Below are 25345 nucleotides of genomic sequence, written 5' to 3'. Positions count from 1 at the left end.
AATTAGACACAGGATTCCAGGTGTGGTCTGGCCAAGGCAGGATAGAGTGGGACCATGACTTCCTTTGATCTGGACACAAGACTTCTGTTGAGGCAGCCTAGAAGAGCGTTAGCTTTTTTTGCTGCTGCACTACACTGTTGAGGGTGGGCATGTGTGCCTGGGTGTCCTGTGCCTGCTTCCTGGTTTTCCTGCTCTGGGTTTTGACAGCTCCCTCTCTTCTCCCTTCCCCAAATCAAGCTGGCCCTCCTGGAGAAGAAGCGGCAGCTGATGGCGCAGCTGGAGGATGCCAAGGAGCTGCAGGACCATGTCTCCCGTCGGGAGCGCTTGGTCTTCGCCAGCGTCTCACGCTGCCTTCCTGCTGAGCAGCTGCAGGACTACCAGCACTTTGTGCGCATGAAGTCAGCACTCATCATTCAGCAGCGGCAGCTGGAGGACAAGATCAAACTGGGTGAGGAGCAGCTGCGCTGCCTGCGGGAGAGCCTGCGCAGGGGGCCCAGGGAGTACTAACCAAAGCCAGCTGGGCTTTCCTGCATCGCAGGGGCTGGGCTACATGACCCTCAGGGTCCTCTCTAACCGTACCAATTCATAATAGCTGGTGCCTCCCTTAGGGGACTGCAGGCCAGCTTTGTGCTCACAGTGCCTTCTTGCTCTCAGGACAATTATAATCGTTGCCAAAGATTGCTATGCCAGATCACTGCATCCCCACCCCTCCTCTTCCATGGCTGTGGTTGGAGGCTCAACCAAAGTGTGCTTTGCCGGGAAGACAATGACATCAGCTACTCAGGAAGGTGAGGGAGGGATTCCTGGAGCTCCACTGGGATGAGGACTCCCAGGGAGGCAGCCTGAGTGCCTTGGATAACTTTCCATCCTCTCCCCTCTGGAGCCCCCAACCCCCCAGCCAAGGAAGCTCCCCTAAACAGCAGCATAATCCTCTGGCGCCCACCGCTTATTTCAAGGCCTGGCTTGCCTTTCCTGCCTCCTGCTGCACAATTAATTAATTTATTCCTATCTTAGCTTTCCTTCACCGAGATAATTGTGAGGGGTGGGAGTGGGTGACTGGGATGGGCCAACACAAATCTCAGCCACATCCCTTGAGGGCGACATGTCCTGCAGCTCTCATTGGTATGCTAAGCTTAGGATGTGTTGTGGTGGCTGCAGAGGAGTCTGTGCCCCTTCCGCTGCCCTCTGAAAGTGGCTTCTCTGCAAGGGTGGGGTTTTTTTGGGGAGGGAGGCTTCAAGCACAGAAACAGCACCCCTACATGCTTTCCAGTTCCTTTTGTTGCCTCCTTCCTCTCCTTCCCCTCCCAGCACCTCAATCTAAAGTTTCTATTGCCAAGTTTAAGGGCAGGGAAAAATTCCCCATCTTTCCCCATATCAAGATCTTTTGCTGGGGAGTTGCTCTTTCAAGTTGTTTTGAGCTCTGCTCATTTCCTGCACAATCGTGTGGGGGGGGGGGGCGGAGCTGAGGACCTGTTTGCAGATCCTCCTCCTCCCTCTCTCTGGGTCCCTCATGGCCTGGGGAGCTGCAGCAAGCCCCTTGCACACTGCAGATTGGCCGCTGCTTCCTTGATCTGGCACCGAACCTCCCAGCTCTACCCAGAGGCAATCGGAGGAACCAGTGAGGGTAGTGAGGGTCCTGTGTGAGTGTCTGGAGGCAGTTGGAGGATGGATGGCGGCTAACAGATTGAGGTTGAATCCTGACAAGACAGAAGTACTGTTTTGGGAGGATGGGGGGACGTGTGGGGGACTCCTTGTTCCTGTACAGGGTAACTGTGCCCCCAAATGACCAGGTGCGCAGCCCAGGAGTAATTTTGGACTCGCAGCTGTCCAAGGAGGTGCAGGTCAATTCTGTATCAAGGCTGCTGTTTACCAGCTCCATCTGGTACGCAGGCTGAGACCCTCCCTGCCCAAAGACTGTCTGGCCAGAGTGGTGCATGCTCTGGTTATCTCCCGCTTGGACTACTGCAATGTGCTCTACGTGGGGCTACCTTTGAAGGTGACCCGGAAACTACAACTAATCCAGAATGTGGCAGCCAGACTGGTGACTGGGAGCAGCTGCTGGAGCCATATAACACCGGTCCTATGGAGTCTTCACTGGCTCCCAGTGTGTTTCCAAGCACAATTCAAAGTGTTGGTTCCACAGTGAGGGAACCTTTAAAGCCCTAAACAGCCTCAGCCATGTTTACCTGAAGGAGCGTCTCCACCCTGGACACCGGGGTCCCTCTCCCGAGGGCCTTCTGGTGCTTCCATCACTGCGAGAAGTGAGCTTACAGGGAACCAGGCAGAGGGCCTTCTTGGTAGTAGCACCCTCCCTGTGGAACGCCCTCCCATCAGATGTCAAGGAGATAAAGAACTACATAACTTTTAGAAAACATCTGAAGGCAGCCCTGTATCGGGAAGTTTTTGATGTTTGATATTTTACTGTCTTTTAAATATTTTGTTGGGAGCTGCCCAGAGTGGCTGGGGCAACCCAGTCAGATGAGTGGCATATAAATAATGAAATTATTGCATTATTATTGAAAAGGGCTTCCCCCAATACAGCCAGCCTCTGCCCCCCCCACCATGTGCCCCCTGCTCCCTGCCTGTGTAAAAGGCAGAGCCGGCCCACCCATGAGGCAAGGTGAGGTGACCACCTCAGGCAGCAGGATCCACAGGAGCAGAAGATCCCAATGTTGATCTTCCTCCCCCCTTGTTCCTAATGTAGATATCTTAGCTTCCTGATAGTTGTATGTTGCTTTGAATGTATACTTTATATTTGACTTTCTTCTGTAATGTTTTCTTCTGGATTGTTTTATTTGAAGTTTTAATTTAGGTTGTAAACTGCTTTGAGTCCCCCCCACCAAATATATATATAAAGATATGAACGTGTTGTTGTTGTTCCTGATGTAGATCTTCTCTCACCTCTTCTGCCCTGGTGGGGAGGGAGGACGCCTCAGGTGCCAAAATGTCTTGGGCTCAGCGCCAGCAGCAAGACATGTGTCCCGAGAAGGTGCAGCCTTTATTTGCACAAGTCCTTGCTGGAGGGGGTGGTGGTGGCTGTGGCTCCTTTCTTCAGAGACCCCCGTCGGGAAGACAGTCAAGCCATCTGGGTTGGGGAATCCTAATGCAGCTGCCAGCCAGGCGGCCTGATCTCCGTACTCTTGGGCAAAGTGCCTTCACTATATGTAGACACAAAGCGAGGGGCCACCCATGTTCTGTTGGGCTCGTATCCCATTTGCCAGTCTCTTCCTGCCTGCTCTGCTGCCACATCCATGCCTTCTGCTTGCAAATCAGGCCTTTGTGAGTTGCCTGCCCCCTGAATTCTCCATCTTCATGCCCCTCAGACATCTTGTAGACTGGAGCTGGCATTTCCCAGAGAGGATCGACCCACCCATGAGGCAAAGTGAAGCCACTGCCTCAGGCAGCAGGGTCCACAGAGGCAGCAGTTCCCAATGTCAATCTCTCATTGTTCCTGATCTTCCCTCATCCTTTCTTCCCTGCCTGGGTTTGCATGCGCCATCTTGGGGTCCACCTCAGGTGCCAAAATATCTTGTTTCCCAGCAAGGAAACTCCTTTTTGGGTGAGGACTCCTATGGTCACTACTGCCTGGAGCTGGAGGAGAGTGTTACAGCATCTTTCTCCTCCCACCCCCTCAACCCAAAACACATATTTAACCAGAGGAATGTGCTGGGCTCCTGCCACAGATATTCCTGCCTCTGACGACATCCTCTTCCTCTCCATTGTGTCTGGAACAATGTTGGGATGTCTGAGCTTCACAGTTTAACCTCTTCAGTGCCTTGAGCCACTCGTTAAGAACTTGAAAACCAACGTGGAGCCAGCGGGATCAGGCCAGCAGCCCATTTAGTCCAGCCTCCTGTTCTCACAGTGGCCAACCAGATGCTCGTGGGAAACCAGGGAGCAGAACAAGAGCACAAGAGCATCTTTCCCGGGGAAGGAATGGGAACTGGGGCAAGGGGCAATAGGTGGGTGAATTTCAGCTGGCACAACTGGTTACTTCTTGCCATGGCTGCTGTAAGAGGTCTGGATTTGCTGATCCCAGATGGGGAAGAAGCTCCTCTCTGCTCCCAGACAGACACATCCTAGTGAGACCTCCTCCATCCTCCCACCCTTTGCTTTGGGGCTGCACTCTTAGCCTGGCATTTTTTGGGCAGCAGTGTGAGAAGCAAAAGCAAGTCACAATGGCAAAGAGCAGCTCCTCTGCTGCTGATCTGTGTGACAGACAGCCCAGGCTTTCATCCAGCAGTCCATGAAATCCTCCCCTTTTAAACCAGAGAGCATCTCTCCAGCAAGAGAGGCTGAGGGTACATGATGTAATGCAGCGGCTGTGGGGGATTTTTAAACCTCTGCTTTATACCATCTCTACACTAAACCTGCCAAGGAGATGAGGGTCTTTGCTAGGGCCAGCCCATCCATGAGACAAGGTGAGGCAGCCACATTGGGTAACAGGATCCACAGGGGCAGCAGATTTCCCTTTGTACCCAAGTATAGATCTTCCCCCACCCCTTCTTCCTTGGCAGGGAGAGGGATGCCATTTTGGGATCTGCCTCAGGTGCCAAAATGTCTTGGGCTGGTCCGGGCTTTGCTTCCACCATTGGAGGCAGGAGGAGGGAAAGTGTTCTTGTGCTCAGGTCCAGTTTTTGGGAACCCCTTTTGGTTGGTTACTGTGAGAACAGGATGATAGACTAAGTGCCCACTGGCCTGATCCACCAGGATTTTCTTGCAATCTTACATTTACATTCTTAAGACTGTTACCTGAAGGGGTGTCATGCTTTCGCTGAAGCCAGGAGAGTAAGAGGGATCGATCCCTCTTGCTCTCCTGGCTTTGCTTCGCTGGAGAGGCGCTGCACAGCTTTCCCTCTCTGCGCACCGCCCCTTTAGTGACGTGGGAGGAGAAATAGAAGGGGCTCCACTTCTGCTGCTTTGCTGAAGGGGCGCTGCGCAGAGAGGGAGAGAGCAAAAAATACGGTAACTATCAGAAGACCCTTCCCAAGGGAAAGAGCTGCTCAGCAGTGGAACAGAGGCTGCCTCTGGAAGTGCTGGCCTCTCCATCACCAGAGGTACTTAACTGGAGGCTTCATTGCCACTGGCCTTGGACACTGGAGTCTGCATTGACGTGATAAACTTCCCTAACCAAAACAGTCACCCTTTGAAATCTCCACTTTCCTGAATTTTGTGATGCATTTCTCCAAGCTGAAAACAGATATAAAATGGGGTATGTTTTATGATACAACATACAAAAATGCTTTTGTGTTCATGAACTTATTTGCAATAATGTGTGCATTGGCAAAATGACACATCCAATGCTACTCCAATAGCTACCTAGTTCAATGCGCAGTGACTCACACGGAGTTCTGTGGATGATGCGCAGTATACAAATTTAATAAATTACTTACTTACTTACTTAACGGCCCACTGAAATTAATGGACATGACTAATGTAGGGGACGCAGGTGGCGCTGTGGGTTAAAGCCTCAGTGCCTAGGGCTTGTCGATCGAAAGGTCGGTGGTTCGAATCCCTGCGGTGGGGTGCGCTCCCGTCGTTCGGTCCCAGCGCCTGCCAACCTAGCAGTTCGAAAGCACCTCCGGGTGCAAGTAGATAAATAGGGACCGCTTACCAGCGGGAAGGTAAACGGCGTTCCGTGTGCTGCGCTGGCTCGCCAGATGCAGCTTTGTCACACTGGCCACGTGACCCGGAAGTGTCTCCGGACAGCGCTGGCCCCTGGCCTCTTAAGTGAGATGGGCGCACAACCCCAGAGTCTGTCAAGACTGGCCCGTACGGGCAGGGGTACCTTTACCTTTACCTTTAATGTAGGTCTATTAATGCCAATGGGTCTACAAGAAGCAGAATTTAATTCAATGCATCCCATAGAGTCATGGTGTGTTTTGCCTATACACCACCTTCCGATTCCTACATATCTATGTTATTTAGTACACGGTGGCAGAGGCTGGGTTTGTCTGAAGCAAAGCAAGGAAAGGTTTCTGCATCCCACCTCAATATTAAGCCAAAGGCGCACCTCAAATTTGTGCGCTGATTTACAGCCGTGGATAAACAAGGCCCGTTCTGGGTTGTGTTTATTTCCACGCCTGTGTGCATTTCACTTATCCTTAAATGTTACACAGATATTGTAAAGCCTATTCCATAAAGGAGACCCAGCATAGAGCGCAATTGCAGTCAATTCACCTCAGATGTTCCACGTGAACTTGGGGCGTAAAACAACTGCCCTTTTGAGAGCTGTAACTGAGAGACCCTCTTAAAGGCTCCAGTGTGGAAACAGCTAGCTATTTTTAAAAAGTTGGTTTTCTCACACCTCAAAAGGCAAATGTGCAGAAAAGGACTGTTAAAATTGCCAAAGGGTTGGAAGTTCCCGCGAAGTGTGTGGCTGCACTGCGCACGTGGCACTTTTCGATTGACAGCAGCCACAGGAAAACAATGCTGGAGAAGACTAGTCAGGGGTCAGGGAAGCAGCCTGTGAAGGGTTTGCTTGCAGGATGAGCAGATCAGGGATGAGAAGGTGCTTGCCCTTCAGCCATCCAAACTATGCTTCAAAAACGTCCAAGGAAGGAGAGTCCACAACCTCCTGAAGGATACATTCCAGTCAAACAGCTCTTAACACTCAGAAAATTATTCCTGATGTTCTGTTGAATTCTCCATTCTTGTAACTAGGAGCCACTGGTTTGAGTCCTTCCCTCCGCATCAGGGGAAAGCAAACTTGCTCCATCTTCCACATGACAGCACTTAAGATATGTATAATTTTGTAAAAAAAAAATTTGGATGGAATATATATATATATATATATATATATATATATATATATATATATATAATATATAAAGATATCTGATGATGGTTCTCATATATTCTTGCAGTCCCTTTTCCAGGCTAAACATAACTAGCTCACTCACTCACTCAATCATTCTTGTTAGTTTCCAGACCCTTAATCATCCTGGTCTCCTTCCTCTGCACACTTTCCAGCTTGTCAACATCCTTCTTAAATTGTGGCACCCAGAACTGGACACAGGACTCCAGGTGGGGTCTGACCAGGCAGAATAGAGTGGGACTACTACTTCCCTTGATCTGGACTCTAGACTTGCCCTCAAAAAGTTCTTTCTGGTGTTTAGTCAGAAGCATGGGCAGAGGAAGAGTGAAGAAAGACTGGACAAAACCAGCTTTTGCTTTGTCTTCCTTTTGCTGGTTGGATGCAGCCATTTGAGGAAGAAACCACGAAGGAGGTGGTTAGAAATGTTCCCATAGGAAATAATGAAAATTGTCAACTCGTTATGCGACCACTCGCTTAATGAACCATTTCCCAAGACTGCATTGTGTTTGGAAAATGGGTACTGCACATACAAAAGCTATTAATCTTGGGAAATTCTTTGCTGTTTGAAGACGCAGTGCCAGGATTTCCCCAGTTCTTAAATCTCAAATCCTAATATGTGTTCAGATTCACATAATTTCATAAGCTTCTTAGTGGTGGTTTATTCTTGTAATTCTCTCCTGAATAAGATGACAGACACAGTTCCCTTTTCAAAACGACGTTTTTCTCCAAGCGCATTGTGAGAATATGCTGCTGTTACCAAACAGTAAAGAAGAGAAATTGATCCTGCACAAACATAATTCATCTTAAACTTCACCTTTCCTCAGTTTATTCCCTCGTCACTTGAAAGACTTCAACCACTTCCCTAAACTCCTTCTGCTTTGCTCCTGGAGATGAATTAGTTTCCAAGTTTTCTTTGGAGGTCCACCAGGTCCTATTTGGGCTACCAGCCTAGGACTACAAAAGCATCAAGGATCAATGCGATAGGCTATGACTACAGAGCTTGCCTAGTGAACTGGGGCAGTAGTCCCCATTAGAGCAGGACATCTCTACTCTCCCTGCCCCATAAATACTAAACCGAGGCTCCACTAGAACTGAACAGAAGCTCTGAAATCTCCTTTCCCAATTGCATGGGGATGAGAGTGTGGTAAGAGTGTCGCCTCTCCCACATTTCCAAGGTGGACCCAGCAGGGCCCATGTCTCCAGCATCCTAGAGCCACTCAGTCAGCATGGAAAGTGAGCTTTAAGCCCACTTTAAGAAGCCTTATCACCTTTTGTGCTGGTTCAGAGTGAAAGCAGGTGAGTCAGCCACTGAGGATGGGCTCCTAGGGTCACTCTGGAGAAGAAGGGAAGAGTTGGGAACTCTGAAAGCACCTGCAGTCCATCCCTATGGGAGTTTTAGAATATAATTAAAATGATATGAGGACAACTCTAGTAAGAAAAAGCAAACCACTATGAAAATCATTTCCTTTAGAAACAGCCAGTTCCATGAAGCATGCTAGAATAATAATATTTTTTTAAAAAACAGTCTCCACCTGCTGGCAGTAAGACAATAAGGAGGAAGACAATCCATGCCATGTTTTACTTTTAAATTGAAGAAGTATGTGATTCTGCTAAGAAATGTCCTGACCAGGCCCACTGGGAAGAAAAGGCTCTGGTGGCTAGAGATTTTGTTTCAATCAAATATATTTATTTATGTATAAAAAGGTAAAAAGGTATGTATGTCTACACCATTCCAGATAAACAAACCCCCACAGGCAGCTGTGTCTTGAGAGGCTTCCAAGGGGATGGGGAGCCAGCGCATGGCTTGACAGCAACTGCTAACGGATCACACTGAGCTGATGATGTTCCAGCCAGCAGCACCTTCATAGCCACTTAGGTGGGGGTGCTAAAAGCCATTCCCTGTGAAATGAAATCATCACACACACACACATGCTCGCTATACACAACTTGGGCAGCAACCCATCTCCTCCACCTTTTGGTGCTGAAGAGGTTCTGCAGCCCAGAAATAATACTAGTGGTAGCAGTGGTAATAATTATCATTACTTTTTATATTCCACCCACCTGGCAGGGTTGCCCAGCCAATCTGGGCAGGTTCCAACACATAACATAATAAAATGTCAAACACTATTAATTGTTCCTATTAATAACAGTAATAATATTCTAAAATAAAAGTCATAAAAACTTTAAAATAAACAACTTATAGCAAACAAAGCAAAATTCAACAATCCTTCTGAATCTAGTAGCAAACAGTAAAATTAAAACATCAGCAAAAATTTAACAGTTCACACTTATCAACCACAATAAAGAATTACCAATCTACAATCAATAAAAATAACAGCAAATCACAATGCATAAAATACCACAAAACATACAAAACCATGTAAAAGGATTAAATTGAGAAACAAAGATACACAACTCAAAAAAGTATTTTTAAGAAGATCTCCTGCTAGTGGCCAAATTCTCCCCACCCGACAGCAGTGTCCAGATGGGGATCTTCTAAGCAAGGGAATTCAATCGTGGTGCAGAAAAGAAGTGAAAAGTACACAGCCGCTGGGGAGGGGGGTTTCTAAAAGCCCCTCCCCATGAATTAAAAGCACCACGCCCCCTCCCAGAAGTTCTCCTGCTTTAGGGATGGGGTCTAAGCAAGGGAATTCAATCGTGGTGCAGAAAAGAAGTGAAAAGTACACAGCCACTGGGGAGGGGGGTTTCTAAAAGCCCCTCCCCCTGAATTAAAAGCACCACGCCCCCTCCCAGAAGTTCTCCTGCTTTTGGGGTGGGGTCTAAGCAAGGGAATTCAATCGTGGTGCAGAAAAGAAGTGAAAAGTACACAGCCGCTGGGGAGGGGGGTTTCTAAAAGCCCCTCCCCATGAATTAAAAGCACCACGCCCCCTCCCAGAAGTTCTCCTGCTTTTGGGGTGGGGTCTAAGCAAGGGAATTCAATCATGGTGCAGAAAAGAAGTGAAAAGTACACAGCCGCTGGGGAGGGGGGTTTCTAAAAGCCCCTCCCCATGAATTAAAAGCACCACGCCCCCTCCCAGAAGTTCTCCTGCTTTTGGGGTGGGGTCTAAGCAAGGGAATTCAATCATGGTGCAGAAAAGAAGTGAAAAGTACACAGCCGCTGGGGAGGGGGGTTTCTAAAAGCCCCTCCCCATGAATTAAAAGCACCACGCCCCCTCCCAGAAGTTCTCCTGCTTTTGGGGTGGGGTCTAAGCAAGGGAATTCAATCATGGTGCAGAAAAGAAGTGAAAAGTACACAGCCGCTGGGGAGGGGGGTTTCTAAAAGCCCCTCCCCATGAATTAAAAGCACCACGCCCCCTCCCAGAAGTTCTCCTGCTTTGGGGGTGGGGTCTAAGCAAGGGAATTCAATCGTGGTGCAGAAAAGAAGTGAAAAGTACAAATAGCTGAAGAAGTTGGGGCTTGTTCGGGGGGGGGGAGGACTTTGAGGAATTCTGTGGAAAAACCTACAAATTTTCTTTAAAAACAACAACAACAAAACAATGGTACCATCGCCATAGCAGATGTTTTGACTGACTGTAAAAGTGTCTAGTCTTGGAAATGACCAAAGACTTTCTGGGTGATGTAGAGGCTCTGAAATGAGAGGCAGAACACAGCTTGACTGCAGGGAGCCCCTTCCCTGCTGAACACACTTTGTGCAGCCACTTGTCTCCTCCTGCTTTTGGTGCTGAGGAGGCTCTCCAGCCCAGAATATGTACCCAATCGGCAACATGATTTGCTTCAGGAAGGGATGAAGATGCATCACATGTCCTTCTTCGCAAATGGTTCATGAAGTCCAGAAAACTGGTTGCAGCCTCCAGTTGTGGCTCCATGGAAGCGATGATGCTTCTGTCCCCACCCCCGTGTGTGGATCCAGAATTGGCCTCCACTGTCAAAACGTGTTTAAGGAAGAGAATCTTACTTGGCTACAAGGGATCACGGAAGAAGAAGAAGAAGAAGAAGAAGAAGAAGAAGAAGAAGAAGAAGAAGAAGAAGAAGAAGAAGAAGCTTCTCCAACATGAGGCAAAGGTTCTCTCTGGAGCAAAATCTGGCTTTTCCAGTACGTGGCAATGAAGGGAAGGCGGGAGCATCACACAGAGGATCCTGGAGAGGGAAGGAAAGGAGGACAGTTTAGGGAGAATGGGAGACAGGACATCCATGTGAGGCTTCCACTTGGCCTTGTGAATCCACTTAGCAATTGCAAAACTTAGAGACATGTATGCTATATCTGTGTGCACCCTCCCCCAAAACAATCTTTTTGCCATTGCTCTGCACCTGGGCCACTTGCCGAGACTAGTCTACCTCACAGGGCTGTGGTGACAATTAAGGAAGGAGGGAAAAACATGTATGCTATCCAGAGCTCCGTTGAGAATATAGGTGCAACTAATAAGCCATAAGTAAGTAAGTAAGTAAGTAAGTAAGTAAGTAAATGAATAAATAAATAAATAAATAAATAAATAAATAAATAAATAAATATATAAATATTGAGCCAACATGCTGCCTTCAAGGAAGGGCCCCCAATGTCATTTTGTACCCCCCCAAGCTCCCTGTGAGCTTCTGTGGTGAAGCTGCCCTCTGAACTTGGTTTTCCCAAGTGCAAAGCCAGGAAGGGACCCTGCGCACCTTGCTGTGAAGCCACCCAAGCATCCCTGACAGCGCACAGGTGTGCATCACATGCAGCATTTCATAGATGTGTGCAACAAGCTGGGTCAGCATTAAAGGAGACATTTGTGGCTGCGGATCTAGAGGCCTGGCAGTGTGTGCAACCTTTTTACAATAGATTGGTCTGTCTGGACTGCAGTAAAACTCTGTTGGGCGTCCCTATGACTACAAATGACACCTTCGTGGATTTCACAAACAGAAAAGGAAGAGCATTTTCTAGGAAGCGCCAGGACTTCCAGTTGCTCAGGGATGTTCTTGGAGCTTGCAAATAAATGCCCCAAGAGAAGCTGCAGCCAGAACATTCATTAACGCCTGAATATTCCCTCTGTCGTCCAAGGGAGAACAAGCAGGTGGATGTGGCCGGCTCCTCTCACATTCCTAACCACACAATCGCCCTGTGAGGTAGGTCTCCCAGACCCAACAGCCTAACCACTACATCACACTGCCTTGCTTCTCTACAACACCTTGAAGAGGGGACTTGTGGCTGCTCTGCTGCAAGGCAAGGATGGGGACTCCAGACGCTGTGGAAATGTGGGCAAGCACCACGTCCCGTGACCACTCACTGCACTTTCTCAGAGACAGCTGAGAGCCAGGAAGCTCTGCGTTCAGGTTTCCCCTCCGTTACACATGCAGAGGCCCATCTGGTCCAGGATTCCGAGTCCCACAGCTGGCCCGCTGGATCCCTTCCAGAAGCCCACAAACATGGCATGTAAACAACATCTCTCTCCTCCCCAGCAGCAAGCCCTCCGTGGTAGACTGCCTCTGAACATGGGGTTTTTATTCAGCCCTGCCTGCTAGCAGCCTTCACTAGATCTGCCCTGCATTAACATGCTTTGTTCTCCTTTTAAAGCCATCTAGGTTGGCGGCCAGCACCAGCATCTTGCAGCAGAGAGTTCCACAGATTCAGAGATACAACTGAACCCATAATTCAGAAGCCACCACTCTGAGCCATAATTGGGGGCAATCCACACCAGTGTCGGTCTACCTTACAGAAGTGTTGCCAGGATTATGACTGGTGCACAACAGACTTTGAGTATCCAATCTTAAGAATACACCAGCTCATAATTCAACTGTAGCACTCTCTCCCAGTGTCGCATTTATGTATAAGCTAAACAAACTATAGTATAGGGCCCCCACTCTCTTGGCCCCCCCCAAAAAAAAATTAAAAGAAAAACAACAACTGGATGTACATTTCCAAAATATAAGATAAGTTCACTTACTTTGATCAAAAACATTTTGTTATGTGCAAATGGCTTTAGATACCTATTAAGTCCATAAGTTACCATATAGCACATATTCAGCACAAAAAACAGCCACAATTTGTTGTTGACAAAGGACAGCTGGACATATAAAGAGCCCCATGGCCTGCAGAGACATGATTTCTGGTGTCTGCATGTGCGCAAACATGATTTTCAGCATCTGAGCATGTGTAGACGCAATTTCCAGCACCGCAGAAGTGAGTCCCTGGGCCGTGCTGCGCCGGTTTAGTGCAGCGCACGGAGACTCGCCAAGCGGGCAGCTCGGTTCATGGGCGGCTTGTGGTCCGGTTAAACGACCCCTGTGGGCCGCTTGTGGCCCATGGGCCTTAGGTTGCCGACCCTGCTATATGGTAATTTATGGACCAAATAGGTATCTAAAGCCATTTGCACATAAATAGGAGCCTACACAACATAAAACACTGTTGCTGTATGTAGGGTTTTTTTTAATCTTATATTTTGGAAATTTACATCCATTTTTTTCTTTAGTTTTTTTTGGGGGCAGCAAGAGAGTGGGGCCCTAAGCTATAGCTTGTTTAGTTTATACGTAAATTCGGCATTGGCTCTACATAAAGTCCCTGCAGGATCAGGCCCTGAGCAGAACGAGGCTGCGGTCCAAGCAAGGTAAGGCAGGCGGAAAGGAGGAAGGAGACCCTCGAGCGCCCCCTTGTGACACGAGCGGGCAGTTCATACCTGAAGCGACCAAGAAGCCTTTCAGCCAAAGCAGCGCCTCCGGGGCAAGTTCCAGGCCCAATGTGGTGAAGTTTCTAGTGTGCTTTATTATCTGTGGAATGGCTGATAACAGTGCACTCTTATGTATACTATTTGAAGGTTGATGAAGACAAGCACACATGGTTTCTCCAGACATTTTCACAACAACCCTGCAAGGTAGGCAGAAGTATAACTCCAGAGGGAAACTCAGAGCATATAAGTCAGCTCTGCAGAGAGATTCCAGCTGGGGGTCCCCCATCCACACTTCAGAGCCCCCCTGGAGCCAGATATTGGGAGCTGCCCCACTCTGCCCCAGGAGCACATGCCAGCTCCCATTCTGGGCACCTTTGACATGGCAGAACATCCTCCTGAGCTCTGAGGACATGCTCCCAAGTAAACACATGCAGGACATGCGTAGCAGCTGCTCTACGGAAAGTCCCTGCAGGATCAGGCCCTGTGTAGAACGAGGCTGCAGGCTAAGCAAGGCAAGGCAGGTGGAGAGGGAGAAGGAGACTCTTGAGCGCCCCCTTGTGACATGAGCGGGCAGTTCACACCTGAAGCGACCTAGAAGCCTTTCAGCCAAAGCAGCGCCTCCGATGAGGGAGGGGGGAGGACCATCTCAGCCGGCATCCTGTTCTTCCTGTGCCTTCCTCGAGGCTATGCCCGGGCTCAGCCCCAGCACCTACTGGCCAGAAAAGTCGCCTTTCCCACCCAGGCAGACCCCGGGTCCGTCCCCACAGACGGGCACTTCAGTTCAACCTTCCTTGAGGATTTCCGATGTCCAGAGCCGACCAGACGTCCCCAGAAGCCCCCACCACCTGGGGCCGAGAGCCAGAAGCCAACTGGGGGGCTCTGAAGTTGCGCAAGCTTCCGGAGCTGCTCAACGCTGCAAAGTTGCCATCCCACCCCCCCGGACCCGCCGCCTGCGCCGCGTACACCCGCACATCCGCCCCCCGCCAGCAGGAACTCACCTGCCCCGGGACTCTCGGGAAGCCACTTGGCGCCGGGCTGGAGCGCCTGGAAAGGAAAAGAGAAAGTTGCAGACAACCGCAGTAGACTGCACCGCGTTCTCACCCGGGGTAAACGCGGCCAGGAGAGCGGGCTTCCTTCCGAATCCCAAATAAAAAGAAATAAATGGAAAGCGCAAGATGGGCGCCGAAGGGGAGTTGCAAAGTGGATGCCCTGCCCCAGGAAAGGCACTTTGGGGGGCCGGGGGTGGGACACCCGGGTGCCTTCGTTGCCGGACTCAGCCCCAGCACGTACTGGCCACACAAAGTGGCCCTTTCGGCCAAGGCAGACCCCGGGTCCGTCGAGCTCGGCGGCCTTCTCCCCACAGACGGGCTTCCCTTCGTCCCGCCCCGCCTGGAAATACCGGGACTTCGAGGCTGGCCAGCAGCTGCTCCACCCCGCGAAACACCCCGCCCTCCTCGGGAATCCACGGCGGTTTCCCACTTTGAGGACCCGCGACGTCCAAGTTGGGCCGGAGAGCCAGAGGCGAGTTGGGGGGGGGGGTAAGAGGGGCTCCGAACTCCAAAGCAGGTCCCCCGCCCCACCGTCAGACACTCACCTGCCCCGGGACTCCCGGGAGGAGGAAAAGAAGCAGCGCGGCAGAGGAAGGAGCGCAGCCCGAGAAGGCGCGGTGCGAGCCCGCCGCAAAGGTGAGAGGCTCCGGCTACGACCTGCGTCGCCGTGGGCGTCCAGAAGAGCGCAGCACGGGCGAGTGCCGCCCTCGTCCGGAGGGGTTTTTAAGGGCAGCTCCCCCTCCCCGCTTTCACCTTACAGCACCGGCAAACCTCCTGTGGCGATTTCTGCAGCTCCGACGTCCCTTAAAGGCACCGGCGGCGCGACGGGGCTGGCGGGTTTGCTCTGTGGCCGAGCTGGCTCCTCTTCTGCTGCGCTGAACATACCTTACCTGTAGCAGTCTAGAGGTCAGGGGATCCAGTGGGAGAGCAGGCAGGAGCAATATAGGGCCCCTGGCTGCGGCTGCTGCTGCTGAGAGGTCTCTTCAGCCTCGGTGTCCCTGAACGGGGATCAGCTGCCGGTGGAGGGAATTTCGCCACCTTCTCCCCCTTCAGGCTGCTGTTCAGCAGGTGAAGCTGACTTCTGGCCCCTTGCAGTTGCTCGCTCCGAAGCTGGGTGGCAAGGGCTGGTGTGGAGTGGCAGGCTCTGTGACCCTCCGCTCCCCACCCGTGCACCCTGCTGGCACCCACAAACAACACTATGCTGCTGCTTGGTGAGCCAGACATTCCTAGCCACAGGGGACACTGGGACGTCTAGTGCCAATGTGGTATTCTCCTTCAGAGGGAGGGCGACCCCAGAGGCGGATTGAGGGCAGTGCAACCAGTTCTGCCACACTGGGCACTAAGACAGAGAGAAAAAAAAAGCCCTAACAGGAAGACGGTTAAGCTTCATTTTGTCCCCTTCCTGCCACACAGGTTTAGCAGATATGTCATGATAGGGCCCCCTGTTTGTGACTATTTAGCAATCATGCATTTGTGATTTTGCTGCAGATCCTCCTACACAAACAAGTAGCTGTATTTATGCCTGGTGCGCTGCTCTAATACGCTCACAAGAACCAGCTTCCTCATACTCAGAAACTAGAACCCTCCTGCCAGCCGGCTGCTGGGATGCTGCTGAGTTATTACTTCTGGCAGTAATAGAAGATGTTGACATTTCACTCTGATGTTCCAGAATTAAATGTCAAGTTATTCCTGTTCAGAATGTAACATTTACATTTCCCCCCTCAAATACATCATTGCAGCCGTATTTTTACATGCCTGCCTGCTCAGGGAGGGTGAGGGTAGTTGTGGCCCGGAGATGGAGAGGCAGACTTTTCAGAGGAGCCAGGCCAGCTGTGTGGAGGAGCAGGGCTTATATTGTGGCTGCTCCTGTTCTGTGGAACAGCATCCCTGCTGAGATACAACAGGCACCCACCACCTGCAATTTCCAGAAGCTGTTGCAGACATTTTGTTCCAGTGAGCTTTCCACGCTGCATGGATGCGTCTTGGGTGTGCATTTATTGGTTGTCATTTTCTGTGCTGTTTTTATTATATCACCTTGAGACATTTATGTAGAAGTAATTTAGTTAACTAATAGCACAGGAAGACTTTGCCCCACTAGGTAAAGGTACTCCTGCCCGTACGGGCCAGTCTTGCCAGACTCTAGGGTTGTGTGCTCATCTCACTCTAGAGGCCGGGAGCCAGCGCTGTCCGCAGACACTTCTGGGTCACGTGGCCAGCGTGACGAAGCTGCAGCGGGTGAGCCAGCACCAGCGCCACACACGGAAATGCCGTTTACCTTCCCGCTGGTAAGCGGTCCCTATTTATCTACTTGCAGTTAGGGGTGCTTTTGAACTGCTACGTTGGCAGGCGCTGGACCGAACGATGGGAGCGCACCCCGTCACGGGGATTCGAACCTCCAACCTTGTGATCAGCAAGTCCTAGGCGCTGAGGTTTTACCCACAGCGCCACCCACGTCCCTTTTGCCCCACTAGACTAGTATCTTATTTATTTACTTTAGAACTTATAAATTGTTCTGCATTTAAAAATACTGATGAGGCAGTGAGGCATCTAGAGAAAAGTTTTGAAAGAGATGAAATGATAGAAGTTTACAAAAGTTTGCATGCAGTGGAGAAAATGGAGTAAGAAATGCTATCCCCACCTGACTCCTAATGCTAGAACATGTGGACATCCCAGGAAGCTGAATGTTGGAAAATTTAGGACACATAAAAGAAAGAGGAAGTATAAAAATAAATAAAAGGACTTCTTCACTCAGCACATGGTTAAACTATGGAACTCCCTCTCACAGGAGGCAGTGATGGCTGCAAGCCTAGGTGACTTTAAAAGAGTAAACCAATTGCTGGAGAGGGTGCACCTCCACAGGCACATACCTCCACATGTGGTGGGAGTGTCCCAAAATTCAACTATTCTGGACAACAGCCATACAAGAAATATGTAAAATAACTAAGCAAGTAATAGACATCACCCCAGAATTGGTCCTACTAAACATCTTCCAAGACAACAATGCCCATTTACACCACAAAGAACTCATAACCCACCTGCTCTCAGCAGCCAGAAACATCATAACCAGACACTGGAGAGACCTGTCAGGAGTAAGCATGGACCAATGGTTCCAAATAGTATGGGAAACAGCCCTACTAGAAAAATTAACTAATAAACTGAAACTGACATGGGGACAAACAGAAGAAGACGCCTTCACCCCGGTATGGCTCCCCTTTATCACATACACAGCCCAACAGGACAATGACAAAAATCCACCAACAGCATACAAATCAATATGGCTAACCTGATCCAAAACACCCACCCACCTCACTCACACACGAAAACAAAGATCACCACAGCCAATCACAAGCAAACAATCACACCCTAGGCCAACCCCAACCTCTCTCACCACCAAAGGAACACAAGTGAACAACACAAGCAACGCTGACACCAAACTCTACATACATAGAAACACCGCCACCCGACCCCACCCCCATCCATCTTCCCTCTCTCCACCCCCTTTCTTTTTTCTTCTCCCCCTAATGCCTCAACAAATGAAACAGATTTGTAAAAACGCTACGTGGAAGAAGAAGAAAAAAAATACACGAGGCACTACACTTCTGTAAAACAAGAAAATCCTTAATAAAAAATATTATTAAAAAAGAGTAAACCAATTCATGGAGAATAAGGCCATCAATGTCTACAAACCATGATGGCTCTGATCTGTGTCCACAGCTGGAGGCAACACTGCTTCTGGGTGCCAGTCTCTGGAAGCCACAGGAGAGGAGAGTTGCTCTTGTGATCTGGTGCTGCTTGTGGGCTTCCCATTGGCATCTGGTTGGCACCTCTGTGAAGAGAATCCTGGACAAGATGAGCTCCCTTGGGACTGATCCAGCAAGCTCTGGTGGAAGAGGCCTTGCTCAGTGGCAGAGCATTTTCTTTACCTGCACATTCCACCTCCAGCATCTCCAGTTAGGGCTGGGAGTAAATCCAGTCTGGTCTCCTGGAGATCCATTGTCAGTCAGTGTGGGCATTGTGGAGCTGAATGGAGCGCTAGCCTGATTCAGCAGAAGGCAGCAACCTAGATGGCTGTGAGTTCTTGGACTCCAGTTCCCATTGCCCACAATCAGCATTGCCCAGTGGCCAGTTGGTAGCAGGAGAAGCCCCACAGAGCCTGAAGGGCAAGCACCTTCTCATCCCTGATCTGCTCATCCTGCAAGCAAACCCTTCACAGGCTGCTTCCCTGACCCCTGACTAGTCTTCTCCAGCATTGTTTTCCTGTGGCTGCTGTCAATCGAAAAGTGCCACGTGCGCAGTGCAGCCACACACTTCGCGGGAACTTCCAACCCTTTGGCAATTTTAACAGTCCTTTTCTGCACATTTGCCTTTTGAGGTGTGAGAAAACCAACTTTTTAAAAATAGCTAGCTGTTTCCACACTGGAGCCTTTAAGAGGGTCTCTCAGTTACAGCTCTCAAAAGGGCAGTTGTTTTACGCCCCAAGTTCACGTGGAACATCTGAGGTGAATTGACTGCAATTGCGCTCTATGCTGGGTCTCCTTTATGGAATAGGCTTTACAATATCTGTGTAACATTTAAGGATAAGTGAAATGCACACAGGCGTGGAAATAAACACAACCCAGAACAGGCCTTGTTTATCCACGGCTGTAAATCAGCGCACAAATTTGAGGTGCGCCTTTGGCTTAATATTGAGGTGGGATGCAGAAACCTTTCCTTGCTTTGCTTCAGACAAACCCAGCCTCTGCCACCGTGTACTAAATAACATAGATATGTAGGAATCGGAAGGTGGTGTATAGGCAAAACACACCATGACTCTATGGGATGCATTGAATTAAATTCTGCTTCTTGTAGACCCATTGGCATTAATAGACCTACATTAAAGGTAAAGGTAAAGGTACCCCTGCCCGTACGGGCCAGTCTTGACAGACTCTGGGGTTGTGCGCCCATCTCACTTAAGAGGCCAGGGGCCAGCGCTGTCCGGAGACACTTCCGGGTCACGTGGCCAGTGTGACAAAGCTGCATCTGGCGAGCCAGCGCAGCACACGGAACGCCGTTTACCTTCCCGCTGGTAAGCGGTCCCTATTTATCTACTTGCACCCGGAGGTGCTTTCGAACTGCTAGGTTGGCAGGCGCTGGGACCGAACGACGGGAGCGCACCCCACTGCAGGGATTCGAACCACCGACCTTTCGATCGACAAGCCCTAGGCACTGAGGCTTTAACCCACAGCGCCACCTGCATCCCCTACATTAGTCATGTCCATTAATTTCAGTGGGCCGTTAAGTAAGTAAGTAATTTATTAAATTTGTATACTGCGCATCATCCACAGAACTCCGTGTGAGTCACTGCGCATTGAACTAGGTAGCTATTGGAGTAGCATTGGATGTGTCATTTTGCCAATGCACACATTATTGCAAATAAGTTCATGAACACAAAAGCATTTTTGTATGTTGTATCATAAAACATACCCCATTTTATATCTGTTTTCAGCTTGGAGAAATGCATCACAAAATTCAGGAAAGTGGAGATTTCAAAGGGTGACTGTTTTGGTTTGTAAATTGTAAAGTAAGTAGATCTGCCTTGTGAGGGAATGCTGCAGTTTTTGCAAGTGAGTTTCTGCTCTGTGTACAAGAAATGTTTCAAGTTTGCATTCATGTCAACTTTCATTTAAACATCCTCTGTTTACCCGTGAGTAGGCTAAATCTGAAAATAAGGGAAACAAAAGGCTCAATTTGGCACCGAAGCGGGAAGGCATAAACAGGAAGTCCGCCTTCCGTTTCTTGTAAACAGAGCTCTACCTCTCTTTTAAATCAGAACCAGTGAAGGCGGTGAAGGTCCTGTGTGAGTGTCTGGAGGCGGTTGGAGGATGGATGGCGGCTAACAGATCAAGGTTGAATCCTGACAAGACAGAAGTACTGTTTTTGAGGGACAGGAGGCGGGCAGGTGTGGAGGATTCCCTGGTCCTGAATGGGGTAACTGTGCCCCTGAAGGACCAGGTGCGCAGCCTGGGAGTCATTTTGGACTCACAGCTGTCCATGGAGGCACAGGTCAAATCTGTGTCCAGGGCAGCTGTTTACCAGCTCCATCTGGTACGTAGGCTGAGACCCTATCTGCCTGCGGACTGTCTCGCCAGAGTGGTGCATGCTCTGGTTATCTCCCGCTTGGACTACTGCAATGCGCTCTACGTGGGGCTACCTTTGAAGGTGACTCGGAAACTACAACTAATCCAGAATGCGGCAGCTAGACTGGTGACTGGGAGCGGCCGCCGAGACCATATAACACCGGTCTTGAAAGACCTACACTGGCTCCCAGTATGTTTTCGAGCACAATTCAAAGTGTTGGTGCCGACCTTTAAAGCCCTAAGCGGCCTCGGTCGAGTATACCTGAAGGAGCATCTCCACCCCCATCATTCTGCCTGGACACTGAATATATGTGCTGCCGAAGTGAGCACATTCTGCCTGGACACTGAGGTCCAGTGCCGAGGGCCTTCTGGCGGTTCCCTCATTGTGAGAAGCAAAGCTACAGGGAACCAGGCAGAGGGCCTTCTTGGTAGTGGCGCCCGCCCTGTGGAACGCCCTTCCAGCAGATGTCAAAGCGATAAACAACTACCTGACATTCAGAAGACATCTTAAGGCAGCCCTGTTCAGGGAAGTTTTTAACGTGTGATATTTTAATGTATTTTTGGTTTCTATGGAAGCCGCCCAGAGTGGCTGGGGAGGCCCAGCCAGATGGGCGGGGTATAAATAATAAATTATTATTATTATTATTAATAGGAAGATGGATGCTTGCGACCTCCGGGGTCGGCGCCATCGGTAATGGCGGATTCCCTCTAACTCTGAGGGACTTAGCTCTGCGGGAATTGGGTCTTGCCGCTACGGCGAAGCAGGGACCCTTTTAAAAATCACAGGCGGGTGAAGCCTGTGACCGTGGGACTCGGCGGGCACCTTCAGCGCCCCCCCCAATCTGCAAGGGAACCTGATCACGGGCTCCGGAGCGAGCGGGGTGAGCGGTGCGGTGCTGAGAGTCAACTGCTTCTTCCGTGGAGCGAAGCCGCACAGCTGTTACCGGAGAGCACTGACTTTTTTCCTGTGACAATTCGGCCATCAAAACAACTACCCGTGAGTAGGCTAAATCTGAAAATAAGGGAAACAAAGGCTCAATTTGGCACCGAAGTGGGAAGGCATAAACAGGAAGTCCGCCTTCCGTTTCTTGTAAGCAGATCAAAGCAAAGAAGTTGTAAGCTAAGACCTGGAAAGTCAATTGAAAAGGACTACAATCCTAACATCAAAACAAGAGATCTCCCCCCTTGGTTGCAGGAGAGGAGGGGGAAAGGGTGAACTATATTTTCCTGCAAAAAGAGAGGAAAAGAAACAAAAGTCCACCGCTTAAAGCCTGGGAACGGGCTGCCAATAGAGAATAAGACTGCCGTATAGTGAAATGCGCTGCTTATGAACAGTGTACTGTTTAACAGCTAACTCTGCAATAGAGATACATTGTTTCTGACTGGTTTCTCCTCATTTTAAGGTAACTGAAAACTAATTGAAATTGAAACTGTTGCTTATCTTTGTTTAATTGGGGACCAAAAAGAGTTATTTTTTAATGCAACAAATACTGACTGCTACTGTGTCCCCCTAAAGGAAGTTTGAAATTGTTACAACAGGGCCAGGGGAATTTTCCACTTCAAAACAAACTCTGGCCGTGGGATCGACCTTGGGCTTCTGTTAGAGTGTTATGGCAGATGGAAAAGAAAAAATAGACTTGCTTCAAGAAAAAAACAACGAGGTCTGGTAAATCCTGGCAGCAGCGAAGAGCATCAGCATCTGGCCCTTCTGCACCATCAGGAGCAGTATCTGCTCAACTTAAGTCAAAAGGAATGGCATCTGAAGATGTTTTAGCTCTGGCATTAGGTAAAATCAATGAATCTTTGGAAAAATTAAGTAAACAAGTAGCTAAAGCATCAACTAAAATCGACCAAAAACTACAAGCATTAATAACTTGGGACAGAAGGTGAATAACAAAACAGAAACTGTCGAGAAATTGCTACAGGAATCTACTTTGACCCAAAAGACAGCTGAAGAAGCAAAGGAAAAAGCAGTTGCTGTAGAGGAGAAGATACCACCGATATGTAGGCAACTCGAGGACCATAGGTCGATGTTGTCTATGATTGAATTGAAGGAAAAACAAACAAACTTGAGGATCAGGGCTGTACCTGAACTTGAGAAAGAAAACCTGATTGACTTTCATATGCAGGAATTTGCAGACTTTTGGAACCTAGATCTTGAGAACAAAGACTTTAAGATAGTGAGTGCTTTCAGGCTTGGAAGGGGGGGGGGGAGAACAGGGTGAGAGACTGTTTGATCACCCTCCGAACAAAGAGGAGAGAGATAAAATCCTGAGTCTGCATTTTCAGAAGACCTTGGAAATACATCAGTCAAGAGTGGAGATATTTAAAGACATTCCAAAATACCTTCTGGACCTTAGGTCCAACTACGGAGATTTGGTTGCCCTGTTGAGAAGTAACAGAATTGTTTTCAGGTGGGAATTTCCCCAAGGCCTATCCTTTACCTTTAAAGGAAGAAAGATAAAAATAAGATCAGTGGATGACAAAGAAAGATTTTTGAAAGATCACGGAGAAGATTTGCAGAAAGAATCTGAAGAAGAGCCAAGAGCACTAAAAAGAGGAATACTAGACATAGCAACACTACCTTTTGGATTGGACAATTCAGAGAAAGTGATACCACCAACAGAACAAGAACAAACACTGGGTGCAGTTGGAGGAAAAGCAAAGTAACTACATCATGGCTCTGCAACTACTAAGCTGGAATATTAATGGTTTTAACTCCCCGCAGAAAAGGAAAAAGTTTTTCATTTATTAAAAAAGGAACAATTGGACTTGATTTGTTTACAGGAGACACATGTGATAAGGCTACATAGAAAAGTATTGATCAATAAAAGATTGGGTCAAGAGTTTATTTCATCGGACAAGGTTAAAAAAAGAGGAGTAGTGATTTATGCAAAGGAGAGTCTATCACCGAAATTTATCTTTAAAGATGATCAAGGAAGATTTGTGGCAATTGAAATTCAAACACAAGGAGAGAAATTTCTGATAGTAGGAGTTTATGCACCAAATGAGGGGAAATCTGAATTCTTTAAAAAGTTGCATGAGACCTTGATGGACTATTTGGACTACAATGTGATTTTGATGGGGTATATGAATGGAGTGGTATCTACAAATATGGACAAGGCACAAAGACAGGTAGTCACCAAAGATGGTAGACTACCGAAAACCTTTTTTGAGATGACTGACAATTTGGACTTAGTTGATATTTGGAGAACAAAAAATCCCTTGGGTAGAGAGGGAACCTTCTTCTCTGAAGCCAAAATGACATGGACAAGAATTGACCAAATTTGGATGACTAGAGGTCCGGCTCCAAAGATTAGAAAAGTGGAAATTTGTCCTAAAACTTGCTCCGACCATAATGCTGTGAAAAATGAAGATGAAACTAACACCAACTGGCTCCTTCAGATGGAGGATGAATGACACCTTGTTTAGAGATGAAGAAGTGACCAAGAAGGCCCAAAAAACTTTGAGAAACTATTTTGAGATAAATATGAATACCACTGTTGAAAAAAGAGTAATCTGGGACGCAAGCAAAGCGGTCATGAGAGGGTTTCTGATTCAACAGAATGGAATAAAGAAGAGAACTCAAAATGAGAAAAAAGATAAAATTTTGGAGAAAATAAAGGAAGGCGAGAAGAAATTGAGAGAGAAACCAAAGTCACAAGAGATTCTGAGAGAAATAAAGCTACATCAAGTTCAATATATGAAAATGATGAATCAGGAAATTGAGTGGAAAATTAAACAGATGAGACAAAAGACATTTGAATCGGCCAGTAAATGTGGGAAACTGCTAGCTTGGCAAATGAAAAAAAGACAAAAACTTAACACCATTACAAATTTGGAAGTGGAAGGAAAGAATATACAGAATCCAGTGGAGTTTAGAAAATGTTTCCAGAGATACTTTAAACAACTATATACACAAGGGCCACAGAAAGAGATTGATATAGATCAATTTTTGGAAATAAATGGACTACAAAAAATCTCTCAAGAAAACAAGCTAATGTTGAACTATAAAATAACGGAACAGGAGGTAGAAGGTGCCATCCAGAATATGCAACTGGGTAAATCTCCAGGGCCGGACGGCTTAACTTCAAAATATTATAGATGCTTGAAAGATTGGATAATTCAACCACTAAAGGAAGTTTGTAATGGAATTTTGGAGGGGGGAAAAGCACCAGAGTCGTGGAAGGAAGCTTACATTACACTTATACCGAAATCTGAGTCTGAGAAGACACAACTTAAGAACTACCGCCCCATATCTCTGCTTAATGTGGATTACAAAATTTTTGCAGATATTTTGGCTAAAAGATTAAAAAAAGTACTAGCGGAAGAGATACATAAAGACCAAGCAGGCTTTCTCCCGGGCAGACACTTGTCTGACAACACGAGAAATATAATTAATATCTTAGAAAAATTACAAGTGAACATCAATACTAAAGCAGCTTTAATATTTGTAGATGCGGAAAAAGCTTTTGACAACATTTCTTGGAGTTTTATGAAGAAAAATCTTCAGGGGATGGGGGTTGGTCAAGGTTTTGGAAATGGTATAGGTGCAATTTATTCAGAACAAAAGGCTAAACTAATTGTTAACAATGTGGTGACAGAGGAATTTAAGATAGAGAAAGGGACACGACAAGGCTGCCCAATTTCCCCATTGCTCTTCATTTCGGTCCTGGAGGTTCTCCTAAATATGATCAGAAGGGACAAATTGGTTAAAGGTATACAAGTCAGAGCCAAACAGTACAAATTGAAAGCATTTGCAGATGA

The 25345-nt window shown here is 48.2% G+C and overlaps 2 protein-coding genes across 4 annotated transcripts in view; one reads left to right on the top strand and one right to left on the bottom strand.

Annotated features, from left to right (window-relative positions):
* SHROOM4 (shroom family member 4) overlaps window positions 1-2860 on the top strand; it is a 37278-nt gene extending 34418 nt beyond the window's left edge. For both annotated transcript variants that reach the window (XM_081896797.1, XM_081896798.1), the window contains exon 11: window positions 238-2860. In XM_081896797.1, the coding sequence (XP_081752923.1) occupies window positions 238-507 (270 nt within the window). In that variant the 3' untranslated portion in view covers window positions 508-2860. The remainder of the gene's footprint in view (window positions 1-237) is intronic.
* A 5984-nt stretch (window positions 2861-8844) lies between these two features.
* Window positions 8845-15353, bottom strand: LOC309361840 (uncharacterized protein). 2 transcript variants are annotated; one of them, XR_014164663.1, is made up of 3 exons: window positions 15008-15353; window positions 14412-14457; window positions 8845-10915 (listed from the first exon to the last, which is right to left on the bottom strand). XR_014164663.1 is itself a non-coding variant. In XM_081897074.1 (3 exons), exons 1-3 carry the CDS (start codon window positions 15343-15345, stop codon window positions 10738-10740), a joined length of 336 nt encoding a protein of 111 aa, XP_081753200.1. In that variant the 5' UTR covers window positions 15346-15353; the 3' UTR covers window positions 8845-10737. The 2 variants fall into 2 exon arrangements, 1 of the variants encoding a protein (XP_081753200.1); XM_081897074.1 differs by having other exon boundaries at window positions 15234-15353.
* Between the last annotated feature and the right edge of the window lie 9992 nt (window positions 15354-25345).

The sequence above is a fragment of the Podarcis melisellensis genome (assembly GCF_964234715.1).
Source record: "Podarcis melisellensis genome assembly, chromosome: Z".
Lineage (NCBI taxonomy): Eukaryota > Metazoa > Chordata > Lepidosauria > Squamata > Lacertidae > Podarcis > Podarcis melisellensis.
This window is presented reverse-complemented; position numbering and strand designations above follow the sequence as displayed.

Bases quoted from the DNA above. Each gene is read 5' to 3' on its own strand.
- LOC309361840 (XM_081897074.1), bottom strand. From the start codon at position 15,345: ATGTTCAGCGCAGCAGAAGAGGAGCCAGCTCGGCCACAGAGCAAACCC. The intron at 14,458-15,233 runs GTTTGCCGGTGC...TTTCCTTTCCAG, and splicing joins TGCAGAAATCGCCACAGGAG to GCGCTCCAGCCCGGCGCCAA. The intron at 10,916-14,411 runs GTGAGTTCCTGC...TTCCCTCTCCAG, and splicing joins TCCCGAGAGTCCCGGGGCAG to GATCCTCTGTGTGATGCTCC.